This window comes from Vicugna pacos, chromosome 16 (genome assembly GCF_048564905.1).
Source record: "Vicugna pacos chromosome 16, VicPac4, whole genome shotgun sequence".
NCBI classification, from domain to species: Eukaryota; Metazoa; Chordata; class Mammalia; order Artiodactyla; family Camelidae; genus Vicugna; species Vicugna pacos.
In genome coordinates, this window is record NC_133002.1 from 53340360 (window position 1) to 53353750 (window position 13391).

General features: G+C 34.8%; 1 protein-coding gene across 3 annotated transcripts in view; it reads right to left on the minus strand.

The window, feature by feature from the left end:
* The window catches only part of ABCA6 (ATP binding cassette subfamily A member 6), a 59091-nt gene that overhangs the window by 33794 nt on the left and 11906 nt on the right, over positions 1-13391 (minus strand). For all 3 annotated transcript variants that reach the window (XM_072939486.1, XM_072939487.1, XM_072939485.1), the window contains 7 exons: positions 12928-13031; positions 12315-12541; positions 9268-9409; positions 8325-8510; positions 4796-4943; positions 3234-3402; positions 624-682 (listed from right to left, as the gene is read on the minus strand). In XM_072939486.1, coding sequence (XP_072795587.1) covers positions 624-682; positions 3234-3402; positions 4796-4943; positions 8325-8510; positions 9268-9409; positions 12315-12541; positions 12928-13031 — 1035 coding nt within the window. The remainder of the gene's footprint in view (positions 1-623; positions 683-3233; positions 3403-4795; positions 4944-8324; positions 8511-9267; positions 9410-12314; positions 12542-12927; positions 13032-13391) is intronic.

The following is a 13391-nucleotide window of genomic DNA, read 5'->3' on the forward strand; positions in this document are numbered from 1 at the left end:
AATTTCTGGGAGGGTCTATGGCTCTTTGTTTGTGAACTTTAAGGTTTTTGTCTCTTCTAAAAATAATTCACATTCCTCCTAAAAATCATTATTCATAAAAGCAAGCTGTTTTTTATGAAATGTAACCACTAAGTTTGATGCTTGCTTAAATGTTTAGTATAAAATATGTTGGTTCACTAAAAATTATGAACCGCATTTGTCATAGGATATTGACCTGTGAAATTTAATTCGTGGTCAATGGTGTTACTCACCTTGTTTTTAGACAACCTCACCAGTACCTATAAACTATGTAAATTCCCTGGCTAGCATAAAAAAATGGTCAATTTTAAGTCTAGATGTTCTTTCCTCATTGTGCAAATAAAATATTGTTTATATACCAAATTCATCTTTTAAAATGAAGTGAAATGGCATTTTTCATTGTATAATTCCATTTTTCTAGATTAATAGATCCATGACACATTGGAAGGATTTTATATCCAGTTCTTAATCATCATCAATTTTCAGGTGGTGGGGCTAGATTGTTTATATATTTTTCTGTTTGGCTTTCTCTAATTTTTCACATTGAATTTTCCCCCATTTTTGTTACAGAGAAGTCAATTAAACTATGAAATATTTTTCCTTACCTTTCAATACTTCCACTTTTCCAGTCTTTCCTTTATACTCTTTTTTAACATTTCTGATTCTGAAATAAAAAGGTGCTTAGTTAACCAACAGAAAAGTAAAAACAGTACAGATCATGAACAGCCCTATTTAAAGTGACAGGTGCAGTCAACTTCACGTGAAATAAGGGCTGGCATAACAGTCTACTCAAAAGGACCAAGACTTTCTTGTGATCAATCACTTCCCCTGAGGGAGAAAACTACGAGTCTCTTTAGAAAGTTACTATTAAATTACTAGTGTTTTGCTTAGACAAGTAGGATGCTGTATTGTTACCCTCACTTTCTTACTCCAGTCTTCGAACATCTGCTGTTTTGCTCTGTACAGGATGAGCTCATTCATCTGCACTCTTTAACCATCATCTCCCATCCCTTTTAGTCTTGCTCATTAACCAGACCTCTGTCACCTGCATTTTCCATAGTTTCCTCTCTGAGACCTTCTGTTTGAGTTCTAACTCTGCTTTAGATACAATCAAATTTCTCTCTTCCCCTTACCTTAAAAATTTTTTCAAAATAAAAGTGTAAATTTGCCATCAAAACTTCCTCACATCTCACTTCTTCCTCGGTCACTCTGGCTTCTGAAACCACTATCCTAGCAAATCTCTTCATACTGAAATCATTAGTGTCCTCCTAATTACCAAACGCAACAAATACTTTTCCATCCTTATTTATTGGATTGTGGGTCACTATTGAGGACTCTGTCTTTGTTGAAAGTGTCTATTTTCAAGATAACATTCAAGTTTATTGCCTTTTTCTTCCTACTTTTCAAAATGCTCTTTCTCTGTTTCCTTGTAGAGTCCTCTTCGTTCACCAGCCATGATCTTGGTGTTCCATGGGGCTTTCTCTATGTATATTATAGGTCTTCTCATTCTAGACTCTGTCAGTGGGTTATTTCATTGATTCTCATGGTTTCAACACCAACCCAACATTGACCTCACTCTCTTCCCTGAGCTTTAGGCTCACCATCTAAAGGTATGCTGTATTGCTTCATCCCAATATCTCTCTCTCTCTCTCTCTCTCTCTCTCACACACACACACACACACACCTCTAAATCAATGATTACCAAACCTGAATGCACTGGAATTTCAAAGGAAGCAGACACAGGACAAAGCAGGAAGCAGACTCAGACAGATTATAGATGTCTTGACTATGTATGATCACGACTTTCCTTTCCTGGCTTGTCAGTGGCCCCAGACCTCCACATTAGTGAAGAATCCAGACGAAGCAAAAGAGGTGCCCAGAATCAATGCAACATAGCTTTGGCAGGGCTGCAGGGTAAGGGCGACCGGGGCAGGTCGGTGAGGACATTTCACTTTTCTCTCCTTCACAGAAGTCAAAGAATAAGCATTTTTTGAACTATATAAGTAACCTTAAGACTTTCTTAGGAGACTGAATCTGAAACTTATTATAATTCGAATAGTAATACAATTTTTATATTTTGTGTTCTCAACTGGTAAAGAGGGAATGATGACACTGAATTTGGGGGGATTATTCATCACTTGGCTTTGCTCTTTTGGGTAGAAGCTTTCTATGGAGCTGGGGTTGGGAGGGGCTGTAGCTTAACAGACAATAGGGCAGAATTAGAAGTCTGCTGCTTAGGTACATAAGTTCACCCTATGCTCTTCGTCTTACAGGGAAATATTTTACTTCATAGCACTTCATAGCTACAGTTTCATTTTATTCACCTTCCTTTGCCTCCTGACAGCTTCTCAGTAAGAGTATAGATCCTGAAACCAGACTGGATTCCAGTATCAGTTCCTCTTTTACGAGTATGTGACACTGGGCAAGAGACAACGTCTCAGGACTTCACTTTTCTCATCTGTAAAATGGGAAAATAGAAGTATCTGCCTTGTAAGCTTTTTGTGAGAATTAAATGAGTGTCCAGTACATAGTAAGCACTAAGTGAATATCTGCTACATAAATGCTTAATGTTTAAAACTCTCTAATTCTTCAACTTGAATACACATTAGGAAAATCTACAGAGCTCTTTACAATCCACAGGTACTGGGGTTCAAGCCCACAGTCCTTGAATTAGAATCACTGGAGGTAGGGTGTGAGAGCCGAGAGATTTTTAAAGCTCCTCATATAAGTCTGTTACAAACAACTCTACAAAGTAGATGTTACTCTTGTTTCACAGAGGACACTGAGACTCAGAGAAACTTCTTCACTTGTTCAAGATTACACAACAAATGAGAGGGAAGGATGGTATTAACTGCTAAGAAATTCTGATTCCAAACTTCCTGCCTCTTCCACTTATACCATATAAGCCAGACAAAACCATGGAGGAAGGGATTCAGAGAAAGAAAAGAGCAGTAATAAAAGAGAGGTGGTGGACAAGAGACAGAAACAAGCGGGAGACAAGACAGAGAGTGATGCAGTAGCATTCTATCGAGCTGAGCAAAGGGAATTTCCCTTTCAAGTATCAGTAGGAGATGCTGATGGTGATGATAGTGAAAGACTTCAAAGTGATGCTCACAAAAACAAACTTCTTTTTCAATATTCTGCTTCAGGTTCACTCTGGTCTTGGTTAGTAATCCGTTCACCTCGCACCCATGTATTAGTACACATGCGGTTACCTGATGGCTTCTCTCCCTTGGAATTCTGGAGGAACTGGTTCAAAATAATCGTCAGAAGGGTGCTCAGGATCTATTTCTTTCTCGATGATTTTGTTACTAGTCCTTTGGTGTTGGAAACAAGATGACGAGCTCAGGAAAAATAATGGAGAGTAACGGCGCTCATTTCCATCTAATTAACCAAGAGGCAATACGATATTTGTTCAGTAACAAAAAACAATAATTGCAAAGAAGCCTTGCTCAGAACAGTGTAGAATATCTTGGACTCCCAAGCATCATAGAAAATATATTTGCTTTCTAACTTCCTATTATTGAGAAGAAAACTTGAGAGTGAAGAAAACAAGGAAAATGAAAAAGAAATAACATATTATTACTAAAGTTAAACAATATAATAGAAAATTTGATGAAGTATAAATCAAAGGTTGGAATAAAACTGTTCTAAAAGGTATTTGGAATAATGAATTAAATCAAATATTGGAGGGGGAAGACTTAATATGGCACGTAAAAATAATTTTAAATATGTTTGTGAACTTAAGAAATGACATGACCACAGCAATATGATTGAACATCATACTGAAATCTATATGGTACCTGAATAAAAAGTACATGAAGAAATTAATTTGTTTAGGATGAATATATGGTCATTCTCCAGATTTTAAGAAATGAAATCATATTTGTTATTAAAGGTCTTTGGATATTAACCAAAAGTGATAAAAAGACAGAAATACATACAAATAAATATATGGGAAATACAAGTCAGACAAATACAGTCAAAGTAGAAGGAACATAAAAAATAAGATAAATGAGACTGTGCAAGGAAAAAAAGGCATTCTGATTCCAATATGTGTGCAGGAAATCTAGGCTTTTCTGAAACTTTTGGTTGTTTTCAAGATACATAAAATCTAAATGGGCAATATACTTTGTAAATATGAGCACTAGATGAACAGTTTAATGCTGAAATCATCCTCTCCAATTTTCATTTGCTAGCTCCTTAAATGACAGACATCTCAAATGGTCCTCCCATAAACAGGAGCAGTGAGGAAAACACTGGTTATTTCCTATCTTAGGTCCTATCTAGCTGTGTTTAGTTTACAATCTACCCCCATTCTCGTAAAAATACTTATTAGGAAGCACTTCCACTGCACAATGGCTCTACACTAACCAAAACCATCTTAAGAACTAATTTATTTCCACTTGTTCTGATACAAATCCTAAATATCACCCTTTGAAAACACTTTCAGGGATCCTTGAAAAGAGTAACATTATTTAATACTATATTACATACATTATTGTATGTAATATTGTATTGTATTAATACTATATTACATACATTATTGTATGTTTATAATGTGTTTATAATAATTGTTCAGGAGAACAATTATTTTTATGTAATAACTCCTTCAGGCCATTAAAACTACTAAGTAGAGATAAAGAACTCATTCAACCTGTGATGGGAAATATTTCATTCTTCATTTCTTAAAATATATTTATATAACCTTAAGGGAAAAAAATCTTCAATGTGATCAGTATTTGTGGAGGTGAGAGGAAAACTCATTACTACTTACAGGGTAAGATTTTGTCCAAGTATAACGCCAACACCAAGTAGAAAAAAGCATCAAAAGCCAATATGGAAAAAGTTGCTATCATTATATACGAGCCTCCTGAAGCATCAGGAAAAATCATACCATACATATTATAATCCAGGCGGATAATCTAAGATTCAGACAAAAATAGTAATAAGTATTTAAATTAAATAAATAAAAATAATTCAATGTAGCAGCAAAAATGATCATTTTATTAAGCAGCTTTTCCAAGAAGCCTTCGTTATGAAGCTATTAGTGAAACTATTTCTATTTTACAGCCATCAAAGGAATATTAGAAGAAAATCTGCTTTTTTAAAAATACAATGTTTTAATAATAGGAATTTAAATTATAATTCCTTTGGTTCTTTCATAACGCCATTGCAATACTGCAAAATATCTACTTCATGCAACAAAGGAATACAAATTTTGGAAAGAATATGAAGGATTCTTCGAAGTTTCTTATTAGGATAATGATAAGAGAACTTATCTCTTCCTAGTTTTCACTGTAAGTAAAGATTTCTGTTTATAGTTTTGCCACGTAATAAGAGCTACCATGTTCTAGGCAGTGTTCTAAGTGATTTTTGTATGATTTCGCTTAATCTTCATCATAACCCTATGAGGTAGGACTTACTGTTTTCAATCTGTATTTACACATGATGAAACAGAGGCACAGAGAAGTTGAGTAGCTTAACTAGATGAAGTCAAAATTACATAGGAGTCACAAAGCTGTAATCAGAATACTGGAAACCCAGCTCCCAAGTCCAGTTCCTCACCCTAGACACTCCACAATTTTTCAATTTATGTTAAAATGTTAACAATTCATGACAACGTTGAGTTTATTCCAGGAATTCAAAGCTGGGTCGATATACGAAGATCAATCAATGTAATTCAACTCAAAGCAGACTGAAGCAGAAATAATGTAATTAATCTAATAGATGTAGAAAAAGCATTTGATAAAATGCAGTGCACACTTATAACAAAGAAAGTCTCTACAAACTAAGAAGATAAGAGGTCTTCCTTAATCTGGTGAATTTAGTGTAGGCAGATCAACACCAAAAATCATGCTTAATTGTGAAATGTTGAACTTTTTTAGTCTGCATTTCTATTCAACATAGTCCCAAAGGTTCTGATCTGTGCAGTAAGGCAAGCAAAATAAATAAATGACCTAAGGACTACAAAAGGAAAAAATAAATCATCATTAATTTTAAACAACAACATTATACATAAGGAAATCCCACAAAAAAAGCCCAGAAAAAGACTAGATTTAACAAAAAAAAAATATAGCAAGAATACTGGATTCAACACCAATGTACAGAAATCAGCTGCACCTCTCTACATTAGCAACATTTACAAATAGGAATTTAAACATAAATGCTACTTTTAATGGCATCAAAAGTATCAAAAACTCTGGGATAAATCAAACAAAAATGCGCAGGATACTATACAGAAAACTAAAACGGTTATTAAAGGAAAATGTATGTGAAAATAAATTATGTTCTGACCAAAAAAAGGTGTCAGTTTTCGCACAAACTGACTGACAAATTCAACTGCACCAAAAATCTCAACAGCTTTGAGCCCGTGTACCGTGTACGTATATAACTTAAGTGAATTCTAAAATTTACATGATCTCAAAGAACCTAGAATAGAAAAGACTCTCTTACAAAAGAAAAAGTGGTAAACTTGTTTGTGCCAGATATCAAGACATATTATAAGGCAAAACAAAACCAGTGTGGCAACAGTGCCAGGATAGACAGACGCGTCAGTACATGATTGGTTCAGTTGTGACACAGGAAATACTGGAATTCACTTGGGGAAAGGATGGTTTTCAATAAATGGAACTGAAGCAACTGAATATGTAGAGAAATTAATACTGCCTCTACCTATAGATACACAAAAGTTATTTTGAAATGGATTTTATATCTAAATATAAAAGCTGAATCAATCCAGTTTTCAGAATAAAACACAGGAGACTATCTTTATAATCGTGGGGTATACGATGCTTTCTTAAAAATACAAAGCACTCTACATAAAAGCTTAACAAAATGGACTTTATCAATAAGAGCCTCTGGTCATTGAAAGCACCATTAGGGCACCAAGAGTAAAAATGACAGCAGCAAATAACTGAAAAATGCCTCACATCCAGCATGTGTGAGTACAAAGTCATAAGGAAAAGATAGAAAACTCATTTTAAAAGTGGGGAATCCGGACTTGGATAGGCAATTTATAAAACAGAAAATCTAAAAAGCTGTTAAGCTGCCATTTGCAGCAACATGGATCTTCCTAGAGAATGTCATTCTAAGTGAAGTGAGCCAGAAAGAGAGAGAAAAATACCATATGAGATCACTCATATGTGGAATCCAAAAAAAAAAAAAAAAGAACACAAATACAAAACAGAAACAGACTCATGGACAGAATACAAACTTGTGGTTGCCAAGGGGGCAGGGGGTGGGAAGGGACAGACTGGGATTTCAAAATTTGTAGATAGTGACAGGCATATGCAGAATAGATAAACAAGATTATACTGTAGAGCACAAGGAAATATATAGAAGACTTTGTGGTAGCTCACAGCGAAAAAAAATGTGACAATGAATATATGTATATTCATGTATAACTGAAAAATTGTGCTCTACACTGGAATTTGACACAACACTGTAAAATGTAATTAAATTAAAAAAATGTTAAAAATGAAAAAGATGAAAAATAAATAAATAACCCCCCCAAAAAAGCCATTAAGCATATGAAAAGGTATTCAACTTCATCAGTAAACAGGAAAATGCAAATTAACACCACAATGGCATAGCATGCCATAACCACCAGGATGGCTACAATTTCAAAGCCTAACAATACAAAATACTGGTGAAGATTTGGAGCAAATGAAACTCTGAAACACTGCTGGTGCAAAAGTAAAGAAATGCAATCAATAAGGAAAAATATTTGAAAGTAACTATGAAGATGAAGATACTCTAAATTATATTTAGGAACACATACGTAAGTGATAATTAAAAGCAAGGAGGTGATTATAAAACTTTTACCATTTAGGAGGAAGGAGTGTTTTGAAATACTTCTGGGGTTGTGTCCACATTCTATTTCTTGATCTAGTCGTGAGTACTTCAACTCACTTAAAGTTATTTGTTAAATTGTGAAATTATGTCTTGAAAGTTTTTCATATTTGACGGTTCGAGAAGCGGTTATGTAACCATTTTTAATGAACTAGCAGAATGTTTTCATTATGTGATGAAAAAGAAAGGTAGATATTTTCATATGGGAAAAAAAATAAAGTACTTCAAAATGAAAATACATCTGAGACAGGAAAATCTAGAAGATTTTCCTCTTCAAGTTTCTTTGTGAGATGACAATTTTTCTACAGTGTAACAATAACATTTTCAAATCTAGCTTCGGAGTAGAATTGTTCAGAATAAAAGCTCTTAATTTAAAAGTATTGATTATGAAGATCATAAAGTGTCTAGTTCTTTTAAAAGCTCAATAATAAACCAATTAACTATGATCTTACCTGCTTAATTCCAGCAGTGAAGGCAAAGGGGCTACAAATACTGAAAATCCACTCCCAAGGTGAAGGAAGTTCTTCATAAAATGCAGTGATTCCCACACCTCCCCAGAAGAGAGTGAGGAGAAACACGACCAAACTGGTGAGGACAGTTTTCTTTAACAACACACTCATCAGGAATGCCAAAGCTATCTGAAAGAGAGAGATGACATCTAGCTGTTACACAGATTGAGTTCTCTGAGAGTCACTGGTAGTGTGATAAAATAAGGATCTTAATACCATAACATAAATATTTATAAGGGAGACAATGATGAACAATATTAAGGTATGATTACGCTCAGTCTTCTCTCCACCTCGTTGTAAAGAGAATCCTTATTTACCCTACTCATATGGTGGGCTTTTGTTGTTGAGGAAAGAGTGGGGGAAAAACTGCAGGGAGAGCTGAGGAACGATAGAAATGCAGGCTTGGAAGGACTGACAGAAACTAAATTAATGTATTGCCAAAGAGCAGAAAACACTCTGCAAAGTGGGAGAAATCAGAGGGTCTTGGTCAGAGAAGGAAGCGGTGGGTGACATGGGAAGTCAGAGCAAAATGCGATGTTAGAGGGAAAAGAGATGTGAAAAGCTACCACGTGACCAGGAACCTTTGGGGAAAAAAGATGAGTCCAGCCCTTAAAAACATCCATATGAATCATCTAGAAAAGCCTTGGATATTTTTAGCGTTAAAATAGTTTGTTTCTTTTTGATGCATTATTTCATTAATTCAGACCTTTATGCAAAAAGAAGTCCAATTTTATTTAAATTACATCATTTTCTCATAAAGACTTTCTCAAGCAAACACACACACCACAGGAAAGAAGCTGTTGTAGCAGCCTTCTGAGACATTACTTTTTGCAACACATGACTAAGACCTAAAGCGGAGAGAATGGCAATAAATGCATGAACTTACCAAAGATAAGCCATATATGAAAAACAGAGCAAATATAACCATGAAGCCCGTCATGACTATAATTTGGGTGGATGTTATGGTGAGTGCAATGACTACGGAAGTAATGAAGATGAAGCCTGCATACAGTAAACCCCAGGAGAGCCTAAACAAAGACAAAAATTATTTCAGTTATTTTAACTTTCCTCATAGAACATTTAAAACATAAAACACTACCTAAAGTATAATTCAGTGATTATCTTTGTACCTGCTACCTAGATAAACAACTAAAATGTTACTAATATTACACTGGCATGGCTGTGCTGGTGCCATGGCTAGGTATCAGCTCTGTATTCATACATCATACAAACAATATGAACATTGCATAAACAGTATACTCTTGTATATATTCTTCTGCAAATTGCCTTTATCAGCAACATATACAATATTATACACTGCTGTATAATATTTCATTGTATGAATAAAACAGTGTTCTCCTGCCCATGGACAATTAGGTGGTTTCCAATTTTTATTTCTAATGCAACGTTGCTAAGAATATTCTTGTACTTCTGTTTTTGAGGGGAGAGTATAAGAAAATTTCTCTAGGGTGAAATTGCTGAATTAAAGGGGATAAGCATTTTGCATGTTCAGCTTAACTATGTATTACATATTACCTAAGTGTTCTAATTACAGAATTAGAAGAAACTTAACAGCTGCTGATCAATCAAATACCTGTGGACTGGGGGCAGGTAATAATTTGACCACTCTTGAGGATCTCAGCCAGAAGCACCTCCACTCTTCCTAGCAGTAGAGAATTAAAATCCCATAACTGCACTGAGCCCATTCCATTCTTGCTATTCCTAGTCATGATTTCTTTATTTAAACTGGGCTGCACTATGGTACACCTGTAAGTGCTCACACTGTTCTGCTTTAAATGTGCTAGAGTTCACATTTTTATGAGGTGGTTATTAGAAATACCAGTCAATCTTAGATCTAACAAGCGTAGGGGTGTTTTAGCCCAGCTTCTCATTTTACAGATGAGTAAACTGCAGTTCCTATTACTAGGCAATGGGCCTACTCAGAGTCAACAAAGTACACCACCAACAAAGCTAATGCAGCAGCTGCAGCTTTTCGCTCAGTCCAGAGCTGTTTCCTCTGCATAAAACTGCCGAATTAGAATTCAACAGCTGAAGAAAACAGCAGAAGTATTAAAACTAGGAACTTGCATCAATATGTTTCCATAGAACATGTTTAATTATTGCTTATCTGACTTTTTAAATTTTTATGTAATTACAACTATTCAGATTCTTAGAACATCTGTGTTTTTGGAAAATAATACCACACTCTGCAGAATTCACTTCCTGGGCGCAAAAGGGAACTACCATACGTCAGAACTGGAAAACCATAGGATAGTGGAACTACAAACGAAGGAAATTCAACTATTACCTAGAAAAAGGAACTCACTGCCGGGAGCTGGGGGTGTGATGGGGAAGATAAAACCATGAGAACCTTCAGGATCAAAAGACAGCAATTCAGACACCACACTTGAATAAATACTGATTACATTTCACATTTATTGCATTAGTGAAAAAAAGGGGGGGAGGTGCCAAAAAACGTATTTCCAGCAGACACTCTGCTCTTACAAGAACATTTCAGAATTCTTTTCCTTTTTAGTTTTAATGACTTATATTCATTTTGCTAAATTTCAGGTTAATGCATACTAAGAAGCATTTATCCTGAGAATGAACACATATCTAAATGTCCAGTGCCTTTCTGATTTTTATCTAGAGGTGGCTTGTGCCTACATGGTCTGAAGTGACTGACTGCAGGGACACTGTTCCACAGAACAAGCCTTGGTTGTTTTTACGTAGTTCCTCTCTTCCCTCCTGACAAACTTTATCCATTTCTTTGTAATTCCCAAGGCTCCACTGTTTTTTTTTTCTTAATCTCAAGACTCAGTTCCTCTTTTTCTATTTCACAATTCAGGCATATTAGAATTAAAACTCTCTCTGTTAATAAAATATACTTTATAGAAAATTGTAAATTTCCTAGACCATAATTTTATTTCGGGGAACATGTGTCTTGCAATGGATTGTTTAATAAATAGTTCCTCGTCCATTCCAGATAGTACCACATCCATAAAGACAAGTGTCTTGACATGGAGAGTATATGGAGAAATATCTTCCAGGATTCAACATTAGAAAAATGCTAGTTTTCTTTCCAGGTAAAACAAACAGACTATTTTTCTTTTCTTTTCCTAGACAGTACAAGAATTCTCTGCCTCTTGGAAACTTAGAGCTTATATGATTTGCATATCTATCTGTTAATCTTACCCATTTATTAGTTTGCTAAATCTTTGTTTCTACTCCTCAATTATTTGTTTTTATTATAATACAAATATACACAGATACATATATACATACATAGTAAATATTTAAATATATGTTTATTTCAAAATCACTTTAAATTTAAATCATTTGTGGAATGGGGCAAGATATGATATAAATATATCAATATAAAATGCTCTTATTAAGTCTTTCCTATATGCCAGCCTATGTATTGCACATGCTGGTCACATTATATAGGCTATGTGAACTCCAACATATGGTATTTAGTTGCTCCAAAAAATATATCCCTGGTGATCAAATCTCTGAACGTAAGCTAGCTAATACAGGATCATACTTTTTCAATATGAGGAAGTATGGAGAAATCAAGTGATAACTATGGGCAGACCAAGCAGGAGAGCTGCAATCAAGGGACCTGGAGTGGAGTCCCCACTCTAGCACACAGCATCCATTTGACATTAGGTCACTCTTATTCTCTGTGATTTTAATGGTACCTCTATCACAGCATTAGCTTAACACACTTATGGTGCAGAAAAAATGCGCAACAAATTATAGTTGCTATTTTGCATAGCAAAGTTTAACAAAGACTGAATCAAAAAGTCAGAATAACAACAAAGTAGTCATCACAGCAAGTTTAAATCATGATGTTCTGAAACAGAAACACTTTTTTTACTGCTTTTGAATTTCTCTGTTTATTCGTTTGCACTACTTGAATCAGTCACTCACCAGAATGCTGAATCTTGTAGACCCATCATTTTCATCAAATCCTTATACTTTTTTCTCTCTTTTGTAACATTGAGTGATAAAAAATATATAAATGGGGAGAAGTAAACCAAGCAATAGAAAATAAACATCTCATTGTGAAGGTTCTCTTTAAAAATAAAGGGTAATGTCTTCATATTTATAGCAGTAACTGACATCAACTCCTCCATCACATAGTGATCTGTTGTGATCTAAAGAAAGGTTCAAACAAACAAAATCATTAAATTATAGAAACTGGTGAAATCTGAATAAGCTCTGAAGATCATACCAAAGTTCATTCCCCGGTTTTAATCCTGTTCTGTTGTTGTGCAAGATGTTAGTTTTACGAAAAACTAGATGAAGGGCACATGGACCTCCCTGTACATTGTTTTTGTAACTTTCTGACATTCTATAATTACTTAAAATTTTTAAGTTTTTTTTTTAAAAAGTAATGTGCTCCTTTGCCTAAATTTCAATTTCAGCATTTGGATGCCTACTTCATTATGTAAACATAATAAAACCTGAGTAGACACTATCTTTTGTCAAAACCTTGATGCCTCTGGAATTAGTTCACATTAATTATTAGAACTTTTCTTACTTGTATAATAGCAGCATTAATCGCAGTTTGCAAAGTCAGGAATCCGGTAGCCCAGTATTTGGCCAGTGAACATGAAAATTCATTAGCTATATCCCCACACTGAGCTATAAGCACAAAGAAAAGCATAATCAATATTATGGGATGAAGGCAACTGGAAAATAAGACACAAGAATCCAAGAGAAAAATATCTAGAGGATGCTCCACCAGGAAGAACTTCAACCACACAGAAAAAAAGAGGCAAATGAAAGTTCTTAATACAACAATTTTATTTGTGGAAAACATGGCATGCATAGAAAGTCTTAGAAAATAAAAGAAGATGAAAGCAAACACTCTGCTTGTACTACACTGGACTCCTTGCTGTGCCTCAAAACACCAAACACACTAGAGTACTAGCACTTTCTTCGTGTTCAAATGCTCTTCCTCCAGATGGATCTATGGCTTTCTCCTTCCCTCCATCCTGATCT